Source organism: Rhinolophus ferrumequinum, chromosome 25 (assembly GCF_004115265.2).
Source record: "Rhinolophus ferrumequinum isolate MPI-CBG mRhiFer1 chromosome 25, mRhiFer1_v1.p, whole genome shotgun sequence".
Taxonomy (NCBI): domain Eukaryota; kingdom Metazoa; phylum Chordata; class Mammalia; order Chiroptera; family Rhinolophidae; genus Rhinolophus; species Rhinolophus ferrumequinum.
The window spans coordinates 30,373,527-30,389,203 of record NC_046308.1 but is presented as its reverse complement, the minus strand read 5'-3'; the positions used below and the strand labels follow the sequence as shown (position 1 = coordinate 30,389,203).

The window sequence follows — 15,677 nt, the reverse complement described above, 5'->3', positions numbered from 1 at the left end:
TCAACCCAGGGTGAGGGAGATACGGGAGCCTGGTTGCCATTACATTCAACTCTAACCCTGAATGTCTCTGTACTGACCCCATTTGGGTCATGAATGTGTAAACAGAAGCCACAGCAATTTCACCAGCCCCAAACTTCTCCCAGGCCCATCAACAGGAATGTCGGTAACAGACTCAAGTCCCAGTAGCTGACTGGCACCAGCTTGTGAGGTGACCCACTGTCTTCCACGACTGACATATACTGGACAAGGGACTGACTGTAACAGCTGGTTTGGATCTCTGCTCCATCCCTTTCCGTTAGACTAGGAAAACCTCAGCTTTCTGTCCAGTAATGCCCATGCTATAAAGGTTAAGACAACTAAATGAGACACTGCTTGTAAAGCAGCTAGCAGGCACTAAAATAAATAAGATAATGAATGCCAGATCCACACCTTTCCAGGGTCAATGGCAACACTCTTCCAAGCAGTGGCAGAAACTGGATTCAAAAAATAAAGTTTCATCTTTTCTATGACTGTTCTGGCCACGACTTGAATGGCCAATGCAGGAGGCAGAGGCAGATGGGGAAGTGCTCATCACTACAAAGAAACAGCCTGTTTAACTGGTTTGTTCCAAGGTGCTTCCTGGCCAGAGGCTCACAAAATGCGCACTCCCTATTCCAGTATCCAAGGAAGACACATCATACATGTACACACATATATGTATGTATGTGCAATGTTAATTGAGCCATACATGTAAACTGGCATTACATTAAATAAGAGTGATGACTCTGAGATTAGCCCAATTTTACTCTTATATATGTAGCCAGACATTAAAGATTTAGTCACCAGTGAAAACCTCCCCCAGAACAAAGTGGCTGTAAGCAGTTGACAGGTAAACAAACCACTTTCAATGAGAAAACATCGCCTCCTAGTGGCAGGTTGTTTAAGAAACTCAGAAATGGAGACTGCAAACATTTCTCTGAAAATTCAGCCACAAGCTCCCCTCATTGTTTCCAGTATCAAGAAGCAAAGTCTCATTAATAAATATTGGTAGCTTAAATTAAATTTTGCTAGACAAAAACTCGTGGCTGACTTTCCTTCTTATTTTATTTTTTAAGCTAACCTTGTACTTTCTTAAGTTTGATCAAACAAATGATGGCTATCCATTTACAGGAAACCAATAGCTCAAAAGGAAAACAGGTTATGTAGAGAAGGGAAGAAAACTAAAATGTTTCTTTTTTTTTTTTTCAAATTAAAGTTTATTGCGGTGACAACTGTTAGTAAAGTTACATAGACTTCAGGTGTACAATTCTGTAATACATTATCTATATCTCACATTGTGTGTTCACCACCCAGAGTCAGTTCTCTTTCTATCACCACATATTAGATGAAAACTAAAATTTCTAACGTAAAAACTCAGATTGGGTTTGCCATCATTAAAAAAGGGATGTTTAAAAAAAACAGTAAGATAAAGCAAGCAGCCCTTACAAAATTTAAAAACATGATTATAAAATTCACTAGAAATGCTGAAAGGTAAAGAAAAAGCAATCACTCAGATTACAGAATAAAACTAAAGAAAAAGAAGCCATTAGGGAGGTCCAAGGTCTAACCAATTATAATTTTAGAAAACATGCAAAATACAGTGGAGGAAAACATTAAAGACATAATGAAAGAATATTTCTCTCAGTTAATAGACACCTGCCTTCAGGTTGAAAGCACTTCCCCTGTTACTTTCATGGAATTCAAGCTCGAGTCCAACTTGTGTGAGCAGACTAATCCCCGCCTCTGCCAGCAGCTTGGCTACCCATCGTCCTGGACGTAGGAGGGTTGAAACCATCACCACTGAATAATAAACCAAGGCCAATAAAACAAGGAGTCTTGGTGGAAGTTAAAGTATTTATTGATGTGTTTAAATTCTGTACATTCTCCACAGATCAGATTAAGGAGTTTGTAGGTAAAGTTTATCTGTGCATAGTGGGAAGAGACATGGATAAGGGAAAGGAGGGGAGAAGGAAAAAAAAAAAGTCACAAGGAAATAGAAAAAAATACACCACAGGTTACCAGAACCTTCAGAATAATAAGAAACAGCTGTGAGCATCAATGCCAACTATACAAGCATTACAGAGACTCGTGTGAAGGAAACAAAATCTTCACCACTTCCCATGGTGTCTACTGACCATATCAGGTGTAACTGAGAATATTCTCCTTCCACAGAAAGCAAACCTCCCATGGTCTCTCCCCGGCCACTGGCCACCTGCAACTACAGTCTTCTCTGAGCGAACACCAACAAGGCTGGTGACGGGAGAGGGAGGGCAGAGTAGTCAAGGTACAAAGGGGGAGGGACAAGAATCAGTGCCTTCAGAGGGAAATGTCCAAAGAGGGAAAGACAGCACATTCGGACATTCCTTGGGAGGGAAGTGAGCTGTAAAAAGCTACGGTAAATAAACGGTGGACAATGAAGTTCATATACAAACTACAGGCTAATTTCTGTGGAAGAACTGGATTTAGAAGGAAAGCAGTAGTGGATGCCCTACTTTGTATACATTAGGCTTGCTTAAAGATGCTGGAACTCAAATGCTTTTAACCTCCTTGGTGACGGGACTTGTGTGGAGACACCAAGGTACCCAGCAGTGGAACACCAGACTCCAGAGATACCGGTCCTTTAAAATAATTTGGAGAGGGTATCAAGATGTGCTTCAATGGTCTTACAGTTCCCTATTTCATTTAGTTTCTCAGCAACTTTCTGAAAGCCCATTTTAAAAGGGAAGACCTTTAAAAAAAATAAAAACCAGGACAGTGAATGAGCCTTAAAGAGTTGATTTATACAATGCAACTGGAACGAACAACCTGCATATACAGTCTATCGTTGAAAATCAACATTTTCCATGTCTATAGAGAGCACGTGTGAAACAATACAATAGAAGTGGGATTCCTGATTAATTTAAAAACAGAAAACTACAGTCAAACATCTGCAATAGACCATTTTCTCATTTCATTTAAGGTTTATATATCATATATTGTTATATTAACATTTTTTTCACCCATTTAAAAGAATGGAAATTGTGATTCTACAGTAGTACTTTATAGTCTTAATGATCCAGGAGGTCTGAATGTAAGATGAAATCCTCTGGAAGTAATTGTTGGTCAGTAGTCGATCCCAAATGCTGGACCTCTCTGGCCCACCTGCACCATTGCGCTCCAACGGGGGGGCCACATGCCTTCTCCCACTTAAACCTGCATCTGCTCCAGGTATTTGTAGGTCGGGTTTTCATAACCATGGTTCTGCATCTTGTTCAGGTGACGCTCTTCGGGGGTGAGCATTGGGTCGACCTAGAGGAACAAAGACTAAGCATCACCTAAGAGCATTGGGTCAACCTAGAGGAACAAAGACTAAGGGGCACCAAAGAAAATGGCACAGGGTTCAGAAGACCTGAGCTGTTTGCTGTGCAATCACCTGGGGACCAAAACCAGCCCAGCTTCCCATTTCCACTGGGTGAACCAAATAAGAGCTGGTGGTGAGGACACAGGAGGACAAGAGAGAAAAGAGGAGGGTCCAAGAGGCAATGCTTCTGAAAGCTGGAGTCCTAAAAGCTTAGTCCAAGTCAGAGAAAACAGTGAACTGAATTTCCTAGAACCACAGTGACAAGCAAGTCCCAGCTACCTACCACCTGGGACAGCCTCGGCGAGCACCCTGTAAAACAAGGAGTGGGCCGGAGGCTCTATAGGGTCTTTTCTCGCTCTTGGAATTCTACAACTGGGTCTGTGTCCAGCGGAGATGAAACCAAATAACTAAGACATGCATCTAAACTAGTTTTCCAGTGCACGTTACATTCCTTATTGGATTCATTTTCTAGAATCAAGAGACTGGACATTTCCACCACCCATCAAAATACGAGTGAGAAGCAGTTCTAATTACAAATCAGCAAAAGATGAAACAGAAACAGCCTGCTCTGGCTCTTTCTAAATTTCTGTGGCTTTTTTCCCCATTAAAAAAGAAGAGTATTATTCCCAGTTCATCTTTTTAAAGCTTAATTCCCTCATACTCGCTACTGTTGCCTGACCTATCATATACCTGGTTTGTTCTTTATAAAACAAGTCAACAACAACAACAGAGTATTAAGAGTCCTTCATTCTCAAATATCGAACGTACCTAAAAAAGGGAAACACTAACGAAATAACTGGAGAGAACAGTTTTCATCCTCTGCAGCATAAAATGCTCTTAGTTTTCTCACATTCACAGTCAAAGCCCAAATTAATGCTGAAAGTTGGCAACAGCCCTTTGTCATGGGATCAACATCATTCAGTTGGAGCCGACTTCCATAACGTGACCTAACAATCCAGTGAGTAGTTTACGTGATGTGCAGCACCCAACAAGTACAGACATCTGAACTCCACAAAGCTCCAAACAGCAGACAGCAAGCCTTGCCAGTTCAGAGCCAAGTCGGAAAACGGCTCAGCTACTCACCTCCACGATGCCATGGCTGATGGTGCCGTACTGTCTCTTCCTCAGCATCACCAGGCTGATGACTATGACCGTAGCAATGGCCACCGCAATGACCAACAGGCCAATGAGGGCACTGCTGCTCAGACTGAAGTCCTCCCTCAGCTGCGCCACGGATTCCTAAAACAACAGGGCAGATGGGTGACAGTCCCAGTGACCATGGGCACAGCGTGAGAGATGGCAGCCAAGAGGAGAGCAAACTCAGTGAGAGCCACGCTCCTTTAGTGTGTCTCTAGAACCAACGGGAACCCCAAGAGCCTGCTTTCCAGGTAACCATCCACATGGGGAGAACTCCCACTTTTTCCAGTCTCCTTGGAGATTCTATTTTAGATTTCTTCTCCACAAGTATGGAAAAATGGGGATGAGGGCCCTTGATAAGCTAAGACACCGGGCATCTCTCCCATTTTCTACTTGAATGAGATGTCAGGAAAGAGAAATAGCTGAGATGGACATAAAAACCTGGCATTAGTTTCTGGAGTTAAACACATACCGGTTCTTCCTCGAGGCCTCCAACTCGCTCAGAATTGAAAATCATTTCCTTAACATCCAGCGTCTCATCAATGACCTGAAACAGTATGAAAATGTCAGTAACTGGGATGAAGGGGAAATGTAGTATGAACATTATTCCATTTACTATTTGGTAGAGGGAAGCAGATGTTACCTGATGGAAATATACTAATCCATCAGTTCTGTCACATTTATCTAAATCCTCTCACCAAACCCCTACATGAAGGACCAAGTGTGACTGGAAAACTATTATACAGCAGTTGGTCCTTTAAGGGCTTTCACCTCCTTTTTCCTACCGAAAACTGTTGTGGAGAGAAATTTCAGGACAGATTTCTAGGTTGAAATATCAAATTCAGGGAAGGATAATCCAGAAATTTAAGAGAAAATGCTAAAAGAATAGTTAATAGGTGGTATAAACCTAAGGCAGTATAAGGACCAAACCCAGCTCTACTCCATTTCCCCCCCTCCTTCTTCCGCCTCCCACCCCCCCGCCCCCCACCCCCGCTCCTCTTCAAGCCATTGTTTCTCAGTCTAGTGTGTAGGACACAGCTCCCTGGCCCTTGCTGGTATTAGGAGCCTTGCGCTCCCACCCCTCCCTCGCTAAGGAGGTCAGTCGGCGGCCGCTCACAGCACTCGGCAGCTCATGCCAACCTCCGGCTGCTCACGGCAGCCCAGCTCCAGGGAGACCCGTTGTTCACAGTCTTAGCTGTAGAGGGCAGTAGCTCACTAGCCCATGTGGGAATTGAACTGGCGACTTCGGCTTTAGGAGCACCGCGCTCCAACCACCTGAGCTATCAGGCTGGCCCTCTACTCCATTTTCATTATGAAATCTCTACTCACTTGAAAATGGCCTCTGATAGTTCATTCATCTCTTCAGTTGCAAATATATTTTCCCACAGTATAGTAATAATGAGCTACTGAAAAACAATTATTTATTCCTTCTCATACCCAGATGCTAAACAATACAGCAATCCCGTGGGAGCAGCTGGAGCCCACCCATCTTCTATCATATGGAAAATGAACACATGGTGGTTCATCTGGGAAGAATCTAAAACAATGTCACTTACTTTAATTATTCTCAAAATTAAAACAGGGCAGGGCAGAAGAGAGAAATGGCTCACCATATTTTCATCCACTTTATTCTTACTGTTAATCACTTTCTCCTCAGCACCAATCAGTCCTCCATCCTGCTCTCCTACTCCAGAGCCTGTGTGGAGAGAGATCATAGCTGAGTTTCCCAGGATGGGCTGACAACAGAAGCAGCAAACCCTCCTGAGGGCTGGGAGCCCCGCTGAATGCCTCCCCTTGTGACTCGATATGCTACTTGGTTCCCATTTTTGAGGACATACTATGCTCTATAAGGATGAATGAAACAGGCAATTTTCAGAGGGCCAATGGGAATAATGAAGAGAGAGTGCTTACTTGTATCCAACTTGGAAAGATGGAATACAAGCCTTTAGAAGAGAATGTTTATTGTAAGAGAAACAGAAGCTGAATCCAAAGGCATTCTAACATGGAACACATGGAGCACCCCACGAGACAGTACCGAGCACCTCCTACTATCCCACAACTCCCTCCTTCAACACCCGGGGTTCCCTCTGAATGGAACCACTGTTGTACCAGAAATGAATTTGCATGTTCGCCTCCAGCATCATATTTTGTCCCACAGGCAATTCTTTCTGCCTGAAATACCCTCCCTGACCTTAAACCCTTCCTATTTGTCCTTCAAGTTGTATCTGCTCTTAGGAGACAATCCCAGGTTATAGCACTTAAAATCTCCTGTGTCTCCAATAGGCTGTGATCCTCTCATGGCCTAGATTATACACAGTCACATCCTCAATGGTTATTAGTGAATGAACAGGAAGGAAGCATTCCACAAACAGGCGGAATCCTAACACCAGGGTGGAAGGTACCTTTCTATAAATGAAGCAAGAATAGCAACACTCTTCTTGCCAAGGTCAGACGTGGCCTGAGCCAACGTCACTTACGTGTGGCACTCCAAATGACAGTGTCTGAAGGTGCAGTGTGACTGAAGTCAGAAAAAACCCAGAAAGGAAAAGTGCGGAGCAATCCTCTTTATTTTTAGCTCCAAAGCATGTGATTTCTAGCTGTCCTAAGAGTTTCTTATTAATAGTAACATATACAGTGCTATATGAACGTCTATGATTGAAACCTTTATAAACAGCTCAACCTAACAGCATACTCGGCATTGTAAGGTGACCACCTGCAAGTGAGGACCATTCCAACATGAGTATATGCAAAGCACTGCTGTCCCTGTACTAGCCACAGGCAGGCAACGACACTGGGCCAGCCACAGCAAAGCTCTCCAGCGTACAACTAGACTCGTTCTTGATGGAGCAATTCATAACAACTACTGCAGTTGAACTTGCAGGCCAGCTAATGCAGTAGTAACTCATTAGAACGCAGCCAAAAATGGTGCATTTTTTCCCTAAAGCTTTCATTTTAAAGAAAAATCTCACAATTTAATTCTAGGGTCAGTTAAACCAGGACTGGCTTTTGTAGTCTCAAAATGACAATGAAACAGCAACACTGCACTTGAGCTATTTGAGAAAGGGGAACGGTGCTGCCGCAGCAAGGATGCTCATGCTCAAACCTAATCAACTCGAATTCTGAGCTCTGTCCGTCAATTTTGAGTTGTGTCCATCACTTTTTCTTAGGATCTCTTCCTCAAAATTTTAAAGGTCATAAGGACAGGATCCTATTTGAAAAATAATGTGGCACTGAACCCACTAATTTAAAGTCCTACTACCAGTCCAAGCTAGTCGAATACTTTTTTGGTGGTATACCCCACGTGTTTCTTAAACACTGACCAAAACCATTTTGGTTTTACAAAATGCATAAACAAGTTGACTATAATTAAAAGACCAAAAGTTAATGTTTAAATTATTCCAACTAATAACAGTTGATGTATGAGGGCAAAAGCCAGTTAACGTTCTAGAAAATTCATGTTGATCTAAAAGCATCTTAAGATGTGCTGTTCAGAGGCATGTTAACACACTGATGAAGAGGAATATCCCAGCAGAATAAAGTATTTACATAGAAGCGATTTTTAGAAGATTTAAATCACACTGTTACGTTCTGAGAATAAGCTGTGGCACAAACCACCAGCACATTCTCAGCCAGGGAACCCTAGTGGTCCATCCACAATCCATCTGCCAAAGCCAAAGGAGCAGGCTCATAGAACACACACTAAGAACACAAAACATTCTAACTGACTCAGTGACTCTAGCAATTGTGGACTACCCAACAACCTGGGGAAATCCAGCAGCCAACACTGGCATTTTATGTAACAGAAACAGCATGAGCTTTGAAGACAGAGGGAACTGGGTTCAAATTCTGGTTCCTCCACCTCTTAAATTCATGACTTTAAGCAAATCCTGTAATCTGTAAGACTTCTGCAACTGCTCAATCTATAAGAGAGCTAAAAATACAAACTACAGTGGGTTCAGAGGATTAAATGAGATCAAGTATACAAAACATTTAGCACAGTGCTTACATGTTACATTTTTCTGAAAATTGGAGATTCACTACAGCAAGAGTTCACTTGCCTCCACCTGTTTCATCCATCAGCTTCTAATATGTTTTGATTAATGCTGTAATTTAGGAGACATGAGACAACTGGCAACAGACAGTTGGGCACAGACAAAGGGCAAGGGATAGCTAAAAAGGGGAAAGATGTAAGTGGGAGGAGCAGAGAAAACAAGAGGTGAAAGAAAATGACTCTCCACCTGACCGTAAATTAAGCATATTTGTTCACATACTAGCAATTTTCAACCAATCTGTTTAAATTGGATATACTTTTAAAAATCTACCCAGATTGAAAGAATTTATGAAAAATCTATTTTGGTTACTCTGGTAGTCTCTGGACATCCAGAAGGAAAACTCAGGATGGCCACTGTGTAACCAATACCACTGACACTGGACTCTAGGTACTGAAGACAGGGCCACTCTGGCTCCACACACAGCCATGTCTGAAGAAATGAGGTGGAAAAATCGGTGATGTTATGAAACAGAACATGAGACTTCTGACACACTGGGGAAGTGACAGGAATGACGGTCTTTAAGGGAACATCTCTGACAAACCAACCTTTTTTCATTGGGTGGTACAACTCCGGCTGGGTGTCTAGCAGAAAGGAAAACAATAAAAACAAAATAGCACAAAAGGAGATTAAGAAAGAAAATGGCTACTTTCAAATGTCCTATCTTAGAATTTCTCCATAATGTGAACAAAAAGTATCCTTCCTTAAGAACCATGGCTGAGATATTCCATAAACAAACCAATGGTAAGAACTACAGCAAATGACCGGAAGGTAGGAGAGAAAGAAGTAGGTCTGTCTTGGGTATTTTGGGGGAAATTTTGTGAGATTCCCAAATTATTTAGTTTAGCCCACAAATTTCTTTTTCTTAAACAACAACAAAACCAAAAGTTAGTATCAATTGTGATTTTCTGTAAAGGAGACAAGTCCTAGTTCTGACAGGTCCAAATGCCCCGGGTCCCAAATAAGCTGTGTGGGCGTGGCCACTGTATAGCCCCCACGGAAGTGCAGGTTTTAGGAACACAGATAAACACTCTTTGTTTATCCACCTCTTTTCTCAGATTCTGTTGTATTATTGGAGGGTCAACTGTACTGAGTTGGTATTTCTGAGATAACTAGTTGAGAAGACATTTAAGGTCTGAAGGCTAAGCTGGATGCCCCCTTCTCCCCACCAGGTGCTTTTCTCAGGCCTTCATCCAGCACTAGGATATCTGGTCAGAGGTGAGGGACTGCCTAGGACTGTAGGACCAAACCAGCTTGGGTTCAAATCCTTACTCTCCACCTACAACCTACATGACCATGGGCAGATACTTCACCTCTTTCTGTCTGGGAACCCCCAAATGGAAATACTCCAGTAGAGAATTATTTTGAGGATTAAATGAGAGCATTCATGACCGATGCTTAGCTAAAGCTGGCATAGCTGTGGCCACTATTTTTTCCATCACCACCATCAGCAGCAACAGCAGCAGACAAATAAGTAGAATCTAATTCCACACCCTGGTATCAGGATACTGGTCTCAGCAGCTTGTTTGTTTCCAGTGCAGAAGCTTTTAGAGATCCCTCTAGACATCAAGAACGAGCAAGGAAATAGAAGAAAGCATGCGTGACTGGGAGGAGAAACAGCTTCTTATCCCCACCTCATATACCAGAGGTGTCACCTTGAGCGAGTCATGTCACCGCTGCCCTCTCCATTACCTACCTCCCAAGACTGTCATGAAAAGATAATGACATAATATAACATGAAAGTGCTATTTAAACTGTAAAATGACTTCCACATGTAAGGCATTACACACACTGGGGGAAGCTGATGGGACCAGGAAAATCAGTGGTATTTAAGCAAACCATCTATAAAATGGGAGAAATATTATTAACCTCATGGTGCTACTGAAACCAACTATCTGAAAGCACCCAGCATGGTGTCTACGCAGAGCAGGTGCTCAATGAGTTGAGCCTCCCTTTCTCTGCCTGTCTCTACGAGAAACACAGTCTCCCTAACACAACGCAGCTCAAAAATCTGACTTCAGTTTTCTAACTGTGTTCTTCTCCCCCCACACCCTCCACCCCCACTGCCAAGAAGTCGCACTGTCGATCATACACACCTTCATTCTCAGGTAAGGACGGGAAGGGATGGAAGGGGTGGAATGGCGGGATCTCGTCACTCTCTTCAGAGCTCACCCGGACGTCCACGGGGGTCTCTGAGATAGAAGACGTGAACTGGTCCATGTCTGCACGCTGTTCTTGAAGTAGCTCATCTGACAAAGACAGACATGGCAGGGAACCAGGTTTCCAGAAAGATCTAGTTTCTAGGCACAGGACTAACAGTCTGAACAAAGCTAATTCATGTCATCATAGAACGCGAGACCTGCCGAGGGGAGCATCTCTCCAGCTCACAACACAATCAACAACTCCCTCCCTCCTCCCGGAAATAGCTTCCCCAATTCTGTGGCATTGCAGAACCCCAGCACTGGGACCTCCAGGGCTCCAACCTGGGCACCCCTTTCTTCTCTATCAATTCATTCTGTTTAAGTTATTTCACCTAATGACACAGTTTTAAATACCACCCACATATGACTCCCAAACCTACTTGTACCTACTGCCCGACCTACGGCTCATCAATCTACTAGCCTACCTTACACCTCCACTTCGTATCCAACAGTAATTTCTGTTTAACGTGTGTAAAGGGAATGCTTTACCTCAGTAAAATTTGGCACCACCATCCACTCAATTGCTCACAATGAAAACCTGGGCATTCTTTTTTTTTGCGTTATCCTTGATACTTTTCTTTCCCTTACTCTACCATCCGACCCATGCATATCCTGTTCACCCTACTCTGAACCATTTCCTGAAGACCACCCCATCTCTGTCTCCTTTTTTTTACCATCTTAGTGCACACAACCACCCTTCTCCTGGACTTTTACAATCGCTTCCTGGGTGGTTTCCAATTTTAATCAACTCTCCACATAGCAGCCAATTATTTTTTCTTTAATTCACGTTCTTTTTAAAAAGCATAATCCAGATCTAGTCAGTCACTAGTTTAAAAGCCTCTAACAGCTTTCCATTATCCTGGAATAAAATACAAACTCCTTCATTTTGCTAAGAATTGCTTCTAACAAATTGGCCTCTGCCCACTTCCTTTGGCCTCATTTCTCCCGCTTTGATCTACTCCCATGTGCTGCCACCTGATTTAAACTTCAGGCCTCTGCAGTAGCCATGCCTATGCTAACAGTGTTTTATTCTCCTGTGGTCTCAGGTTACTATCCCTGAGACAGCCTCCCTGACCTCCCAGCCATTCTCCACAATCTCACCCTAGTTGCACCTCCCTACACAGCTCTCATCCCCTTGTAATACTTGTTTTGCTGTCTGTTTCTCTCCTACTAGGACATGCGCTCCAGGAGATACTGTCTGCATGTGCACCATTTTACTCTGTGACACAGAGCAGACACAATAAATACTTATTGAATAAACAAATATGATAGAGACTAGAAGAGGGAGAGGACGTGGCAATGTGTGTAAAATAAATGCCTTGAAATATATCAACAATCAAGGAGGGAAAGGGTAACAAGAGACTCCCCCAGTCCCTTGCAATTTCACAGCCTAGATTTTTCTTCCGGTAACAGAGTGAAGGTCAATGAAACTCAAGGCTCAGAGCCAGTACTTGACCTTGCCACATAAGCTCCAGTGAATTCCAGACTTCTGAAACGATGGTGTGCTAACACCCAACTTCATGGCATTGCTTGTGCTATTTCTCTAATCTAGCACAGCTGTCATTCTTGAGATTCAGCAAGAAGTCCCACCTGACCTCAACACAAACACAGTCAGCACCCACCAATTTCCTCTTGGATTTCTTGGGCTACATAAGGTACTTTGTAGAGCAGAGAGAGGCTTTGGTTCCTTCTTTCTTCAATCACGTGGAGATGAGTCATCACCTGGAAGTACAGTATGGCAGAGAGGCCTTGTCACCCAAACATCCGGCCAGGAGGGACATCCACACACACTTCTGCAAAGGCCAGCTGACAAGGTATGTATGCTCTCTACAATATCCAGCAAAGCTGCTGGTCAGAGGGAATGTATTAATCCCCAAACAATATTTATTGACCCCTAAAGTATAAGAATGTGTTCAGACTGTGCGATACCACTCAGTGACCTTAGAATTTATCCAAAGAGAACTCCAAGTTAAAAGAAAACTTTAAAATTTTCACAAGCCACTTGTTGATTTTTCATATGAGGAACTTACTAACTGTACTGAATGAGTTAAAAAGAACCCTAATTTGTATAATGCCAGGTACTCAATGTTTTTCTGAGTGAAAATGGGAACGAGTCGACCAATTTTTACCACTGGTCAGATCAGACGGGGTGAAAAAGGAATGATATCAAAGGCTAAAAAACAGATTCATGGATTTTGCTTAGTAAAGCAATTAACTAAAATGATTATCATGATGAATAAGAGAACTAGTTTATTCCTATTCAACTAAATTAGCTAATCTTTCAGGAATTTGCACTGAGATATAAATAAACCTGATATAAGGGGTGATAAAGGAAGACTTATCTACCACCTGTCTTCCACAGCTTACTACCTTTTCTAAATGAAAAGTTCCAAGGTTATTCACTTTAAAAAAAAGCCATGAAAGCCGGTCACTTACTTTTCAAGTTTTTCAGGGTGGAAATGAAAGGTGATTTGGGCTAACTTCCACCCAAATGGCACAGTGAGGCATATTGTAGCTCCCCCTAAGCTACTGTCCTGCCTGGTTACACTTGCAGTTGTCGAGCTCTCCCAACAGAGGGCGCTCTAAACCAATGGATTAATTATGTGGACTTGATGCCATTAACATGAAGGGTCAAAATGGAAAGAAAAAGTTAAATGGAAAGATGCTTTTATTGTAGATTGATGTCTCTCTGACCTTTAAAAGCAAGGATGAAGTAATTTAATTTTGTATTTGCCATTCTTTTAATCAAGTAAATTGATGGGAGAGCACGAGTGAGTGCCTCAGAGAAAAAATGCAAATGGAAATGAAAACATGGACCACCCACAGCCTCAGCATGTGTTGACACTGTTATACTTCTTCAGATGAATTAAGAAGCCATTTGCGAGAGGATGGCTCATAGACCCAATGAGGACACACAAACCACACGGTGGAATACTGGACGTTATATATATAGTGAACCCTTGAGCTGTATAGCATGAGGTAAAAAAGCACCACATCACTCACACCCAAGCCAAATATGCACATGTTGTAATAGGCTGAATATATTCAGGGCTCTCTAGAGTCCAGATAACAGAATGGGGGACAGATAACAGGTTAATGTAATTCAGTGGCCAAGCTTCACTAGAATTAAGGGGTCAGAGCAGACAGTAAGTATCACACAATAGAACTGGGTTCCTCCTGGCCCTGAGATTTTCTAAGGAGGGTTCTACTTGTGTGACCTAGTGTAGCACTCTGATCTTGCTTGTAGGTAACTCATTCTCTGCTTGTTAATTTAATATACTGATCAGGTCTCTCCTTTCCTTCTACTCTTAACCACACAGGACAGGCACCCCGCCCCCCCATAAAATACTATACAGTAGTCTAGTTTTTCATACACAAGGAAAAAATGATTACATTAAAAAAAAAATCAAGTAGACCTGAAAAACCTAACCTGTCAAGATGCATGCATTGTTCCACCTAAGCTTCCTGGGAGCCAATCTATGAGATTCTTGGCCTTTTCTCCTTCTCTTCTACTCCGTCTAGCTTAAAGGGAACCACCGAGCTCCAGGCCTATACCATATCCCTGCTGTGGTCCCAGATCCATCCCCTTTCTACATTCTTCCCACCCTGCAGGAGCCCGAGTTCTTTCATGTCTCCTAACATCCAAATGCTCAAGTGAACTCTGTGTGTTTAAGGACAGTTATTCTTCATCTTTATAATTAATTCTGCTTCTTAAGGGTACACAGGGATTGATTCAACTTTCTATCATGAGATGCTAGTGCAGAGTTTGGCAGGTCAACAGGAAGCACATAAACTTCTGCTCAACAAATGGAGCAACAATAACCTACTGCACTATCCCTAGACCCGTTAGGCAGATTTCCTTCCAATCATAATACAAAGCGACAAGAGGCCAGGAAGGGATGCTCCTGGGATGATGGGCAAGTACCCGCGCTTACAAGTGCCTCCCACACATCGTGGGTACTCAGTCAGCACAGTGCTGTATTTGTAACATGGGAGGAAACAAAGTAAGATCAGTTATATCGTTACGACGCCCTCTAGGAAAACTAACAGGCTGATTTATTAGACATCCTGATTCAAAAAGAAAGCTAGCAGTCCTGTAGGCAAGTTCATTTTCAATGAATACAAGACAGTAAAACTCAAGTGAATATATGGACAATATCGAATTAGAAAGAGGGTCCAGAAACAAACTTTTGTAGACTGTAAAGAAAAGCTAGAGCCAGCATAAGACAAAACCCAGGAATGTAAAAGTGTCTGTTTAAACAAAAACTATAATGTACAAAACAAAAGAAACCAATTTTTAAGATCTGCTTGATATATTTGCCAAAAAAAGATTTCAAATATTAATTCTGGTGGTACCCTAAATCAGAAGTAAACTGATAGAAAGAGACTTCAATTCAACATAATCATGCATTCCTGAACTTTCAGAAACTATTTAAGTAGAAAGTACTTAATATAAAAAAGTATGGAAAAGATATTTTAAAAATAGTAACTTTGCAGAAACCAAGTCTTGCCTAGGGTGTCTCTGGAAATCAAAAATCATTTTCTAAGGCCTGATGATATCAAGCACAACTATCAGTGCTGTCCAACTGTCAGTCAAAGCAGCCTCTCCCCACTAGAAACACTCTCCTACTATGCCTAGTGTACCTGGGATTTCATCTGGGCCGCCTTTTCGGGGTCGACAGCCAACACATGCTGGTAATGGCGGATGGTATGCAGGCGATCTTTGTTCTCAGCACGGACGTAACGCCGCAAGGCCTGGAGGATGCGATGAGGCTGCAAGAAAGAACAGTTGTTTTATACCCAAAGACCAGGGAACTGAAAACAGGCAGGAAAACAAAGCTATAAAGATTCACTTAAGAATGTAAAGCGCAGTGAGGCACAAGAATGAAAGCTGTGCTTTTAAAAGCTTTCGGCTTGTCAAGTACCAAGAAG

At 42.5% G+C, this 15,677-nt stretch overlaps 1 protein-coding gene across 4 annotated transcripts in view; it reads right to left on the bottom strand.

Moving 5' to 3' along the window:
- Nucleotides 1-1,858: 1,858 nt before the first annotated feature.
- Nucleotides 1,859-15,677, bottom strand: part of APLP2 (amyloid beta precursor like protein 2) — an 83,323-nt gene continuing 69,504 nt past the window's right edge. For 2 of the 4 annotated variants that reach the window (XM_033097344.1, XM_033097342.1), the window contains 8 exons: nt 15,390-15,518; nt 12,368-12,467; nt 10,641-10,793; nt 9,093-9,128; nt 6,106-6,191; nt 4,968-5,042; nt 4,442-4,597; nt 1,859-3,306 (listed from right to left, as the gene is read on the bottom strand). In XM_033097344.1, the coding sequence (XP_032953235.1) occupies nt 3,205-3,306; nt 4,442-4,597; nt 4,968-5,042; nt 6,106-6,191; nt 9,093-9,128; nt 10,641-10,793; nt 12,368-12,467; nt 15,390-15,518 (837 nt within the window). In that variant the 3' untranslated portion in view covers nt 1,859-3,204. The remainder of the gene's footprint in view (nt 3,307-4,441; nt 4,598-4,967; nt 5,043-6,105; nt 6,192-9,092; nt 9,129-10,640; nt 10,794-12,367; nt 12,468-15,389; nt 15,519-15,677) is intronic. The other 2 variants (XM_033097345.1, XM_033097343.1) reach the window with 1 other exon arrangement.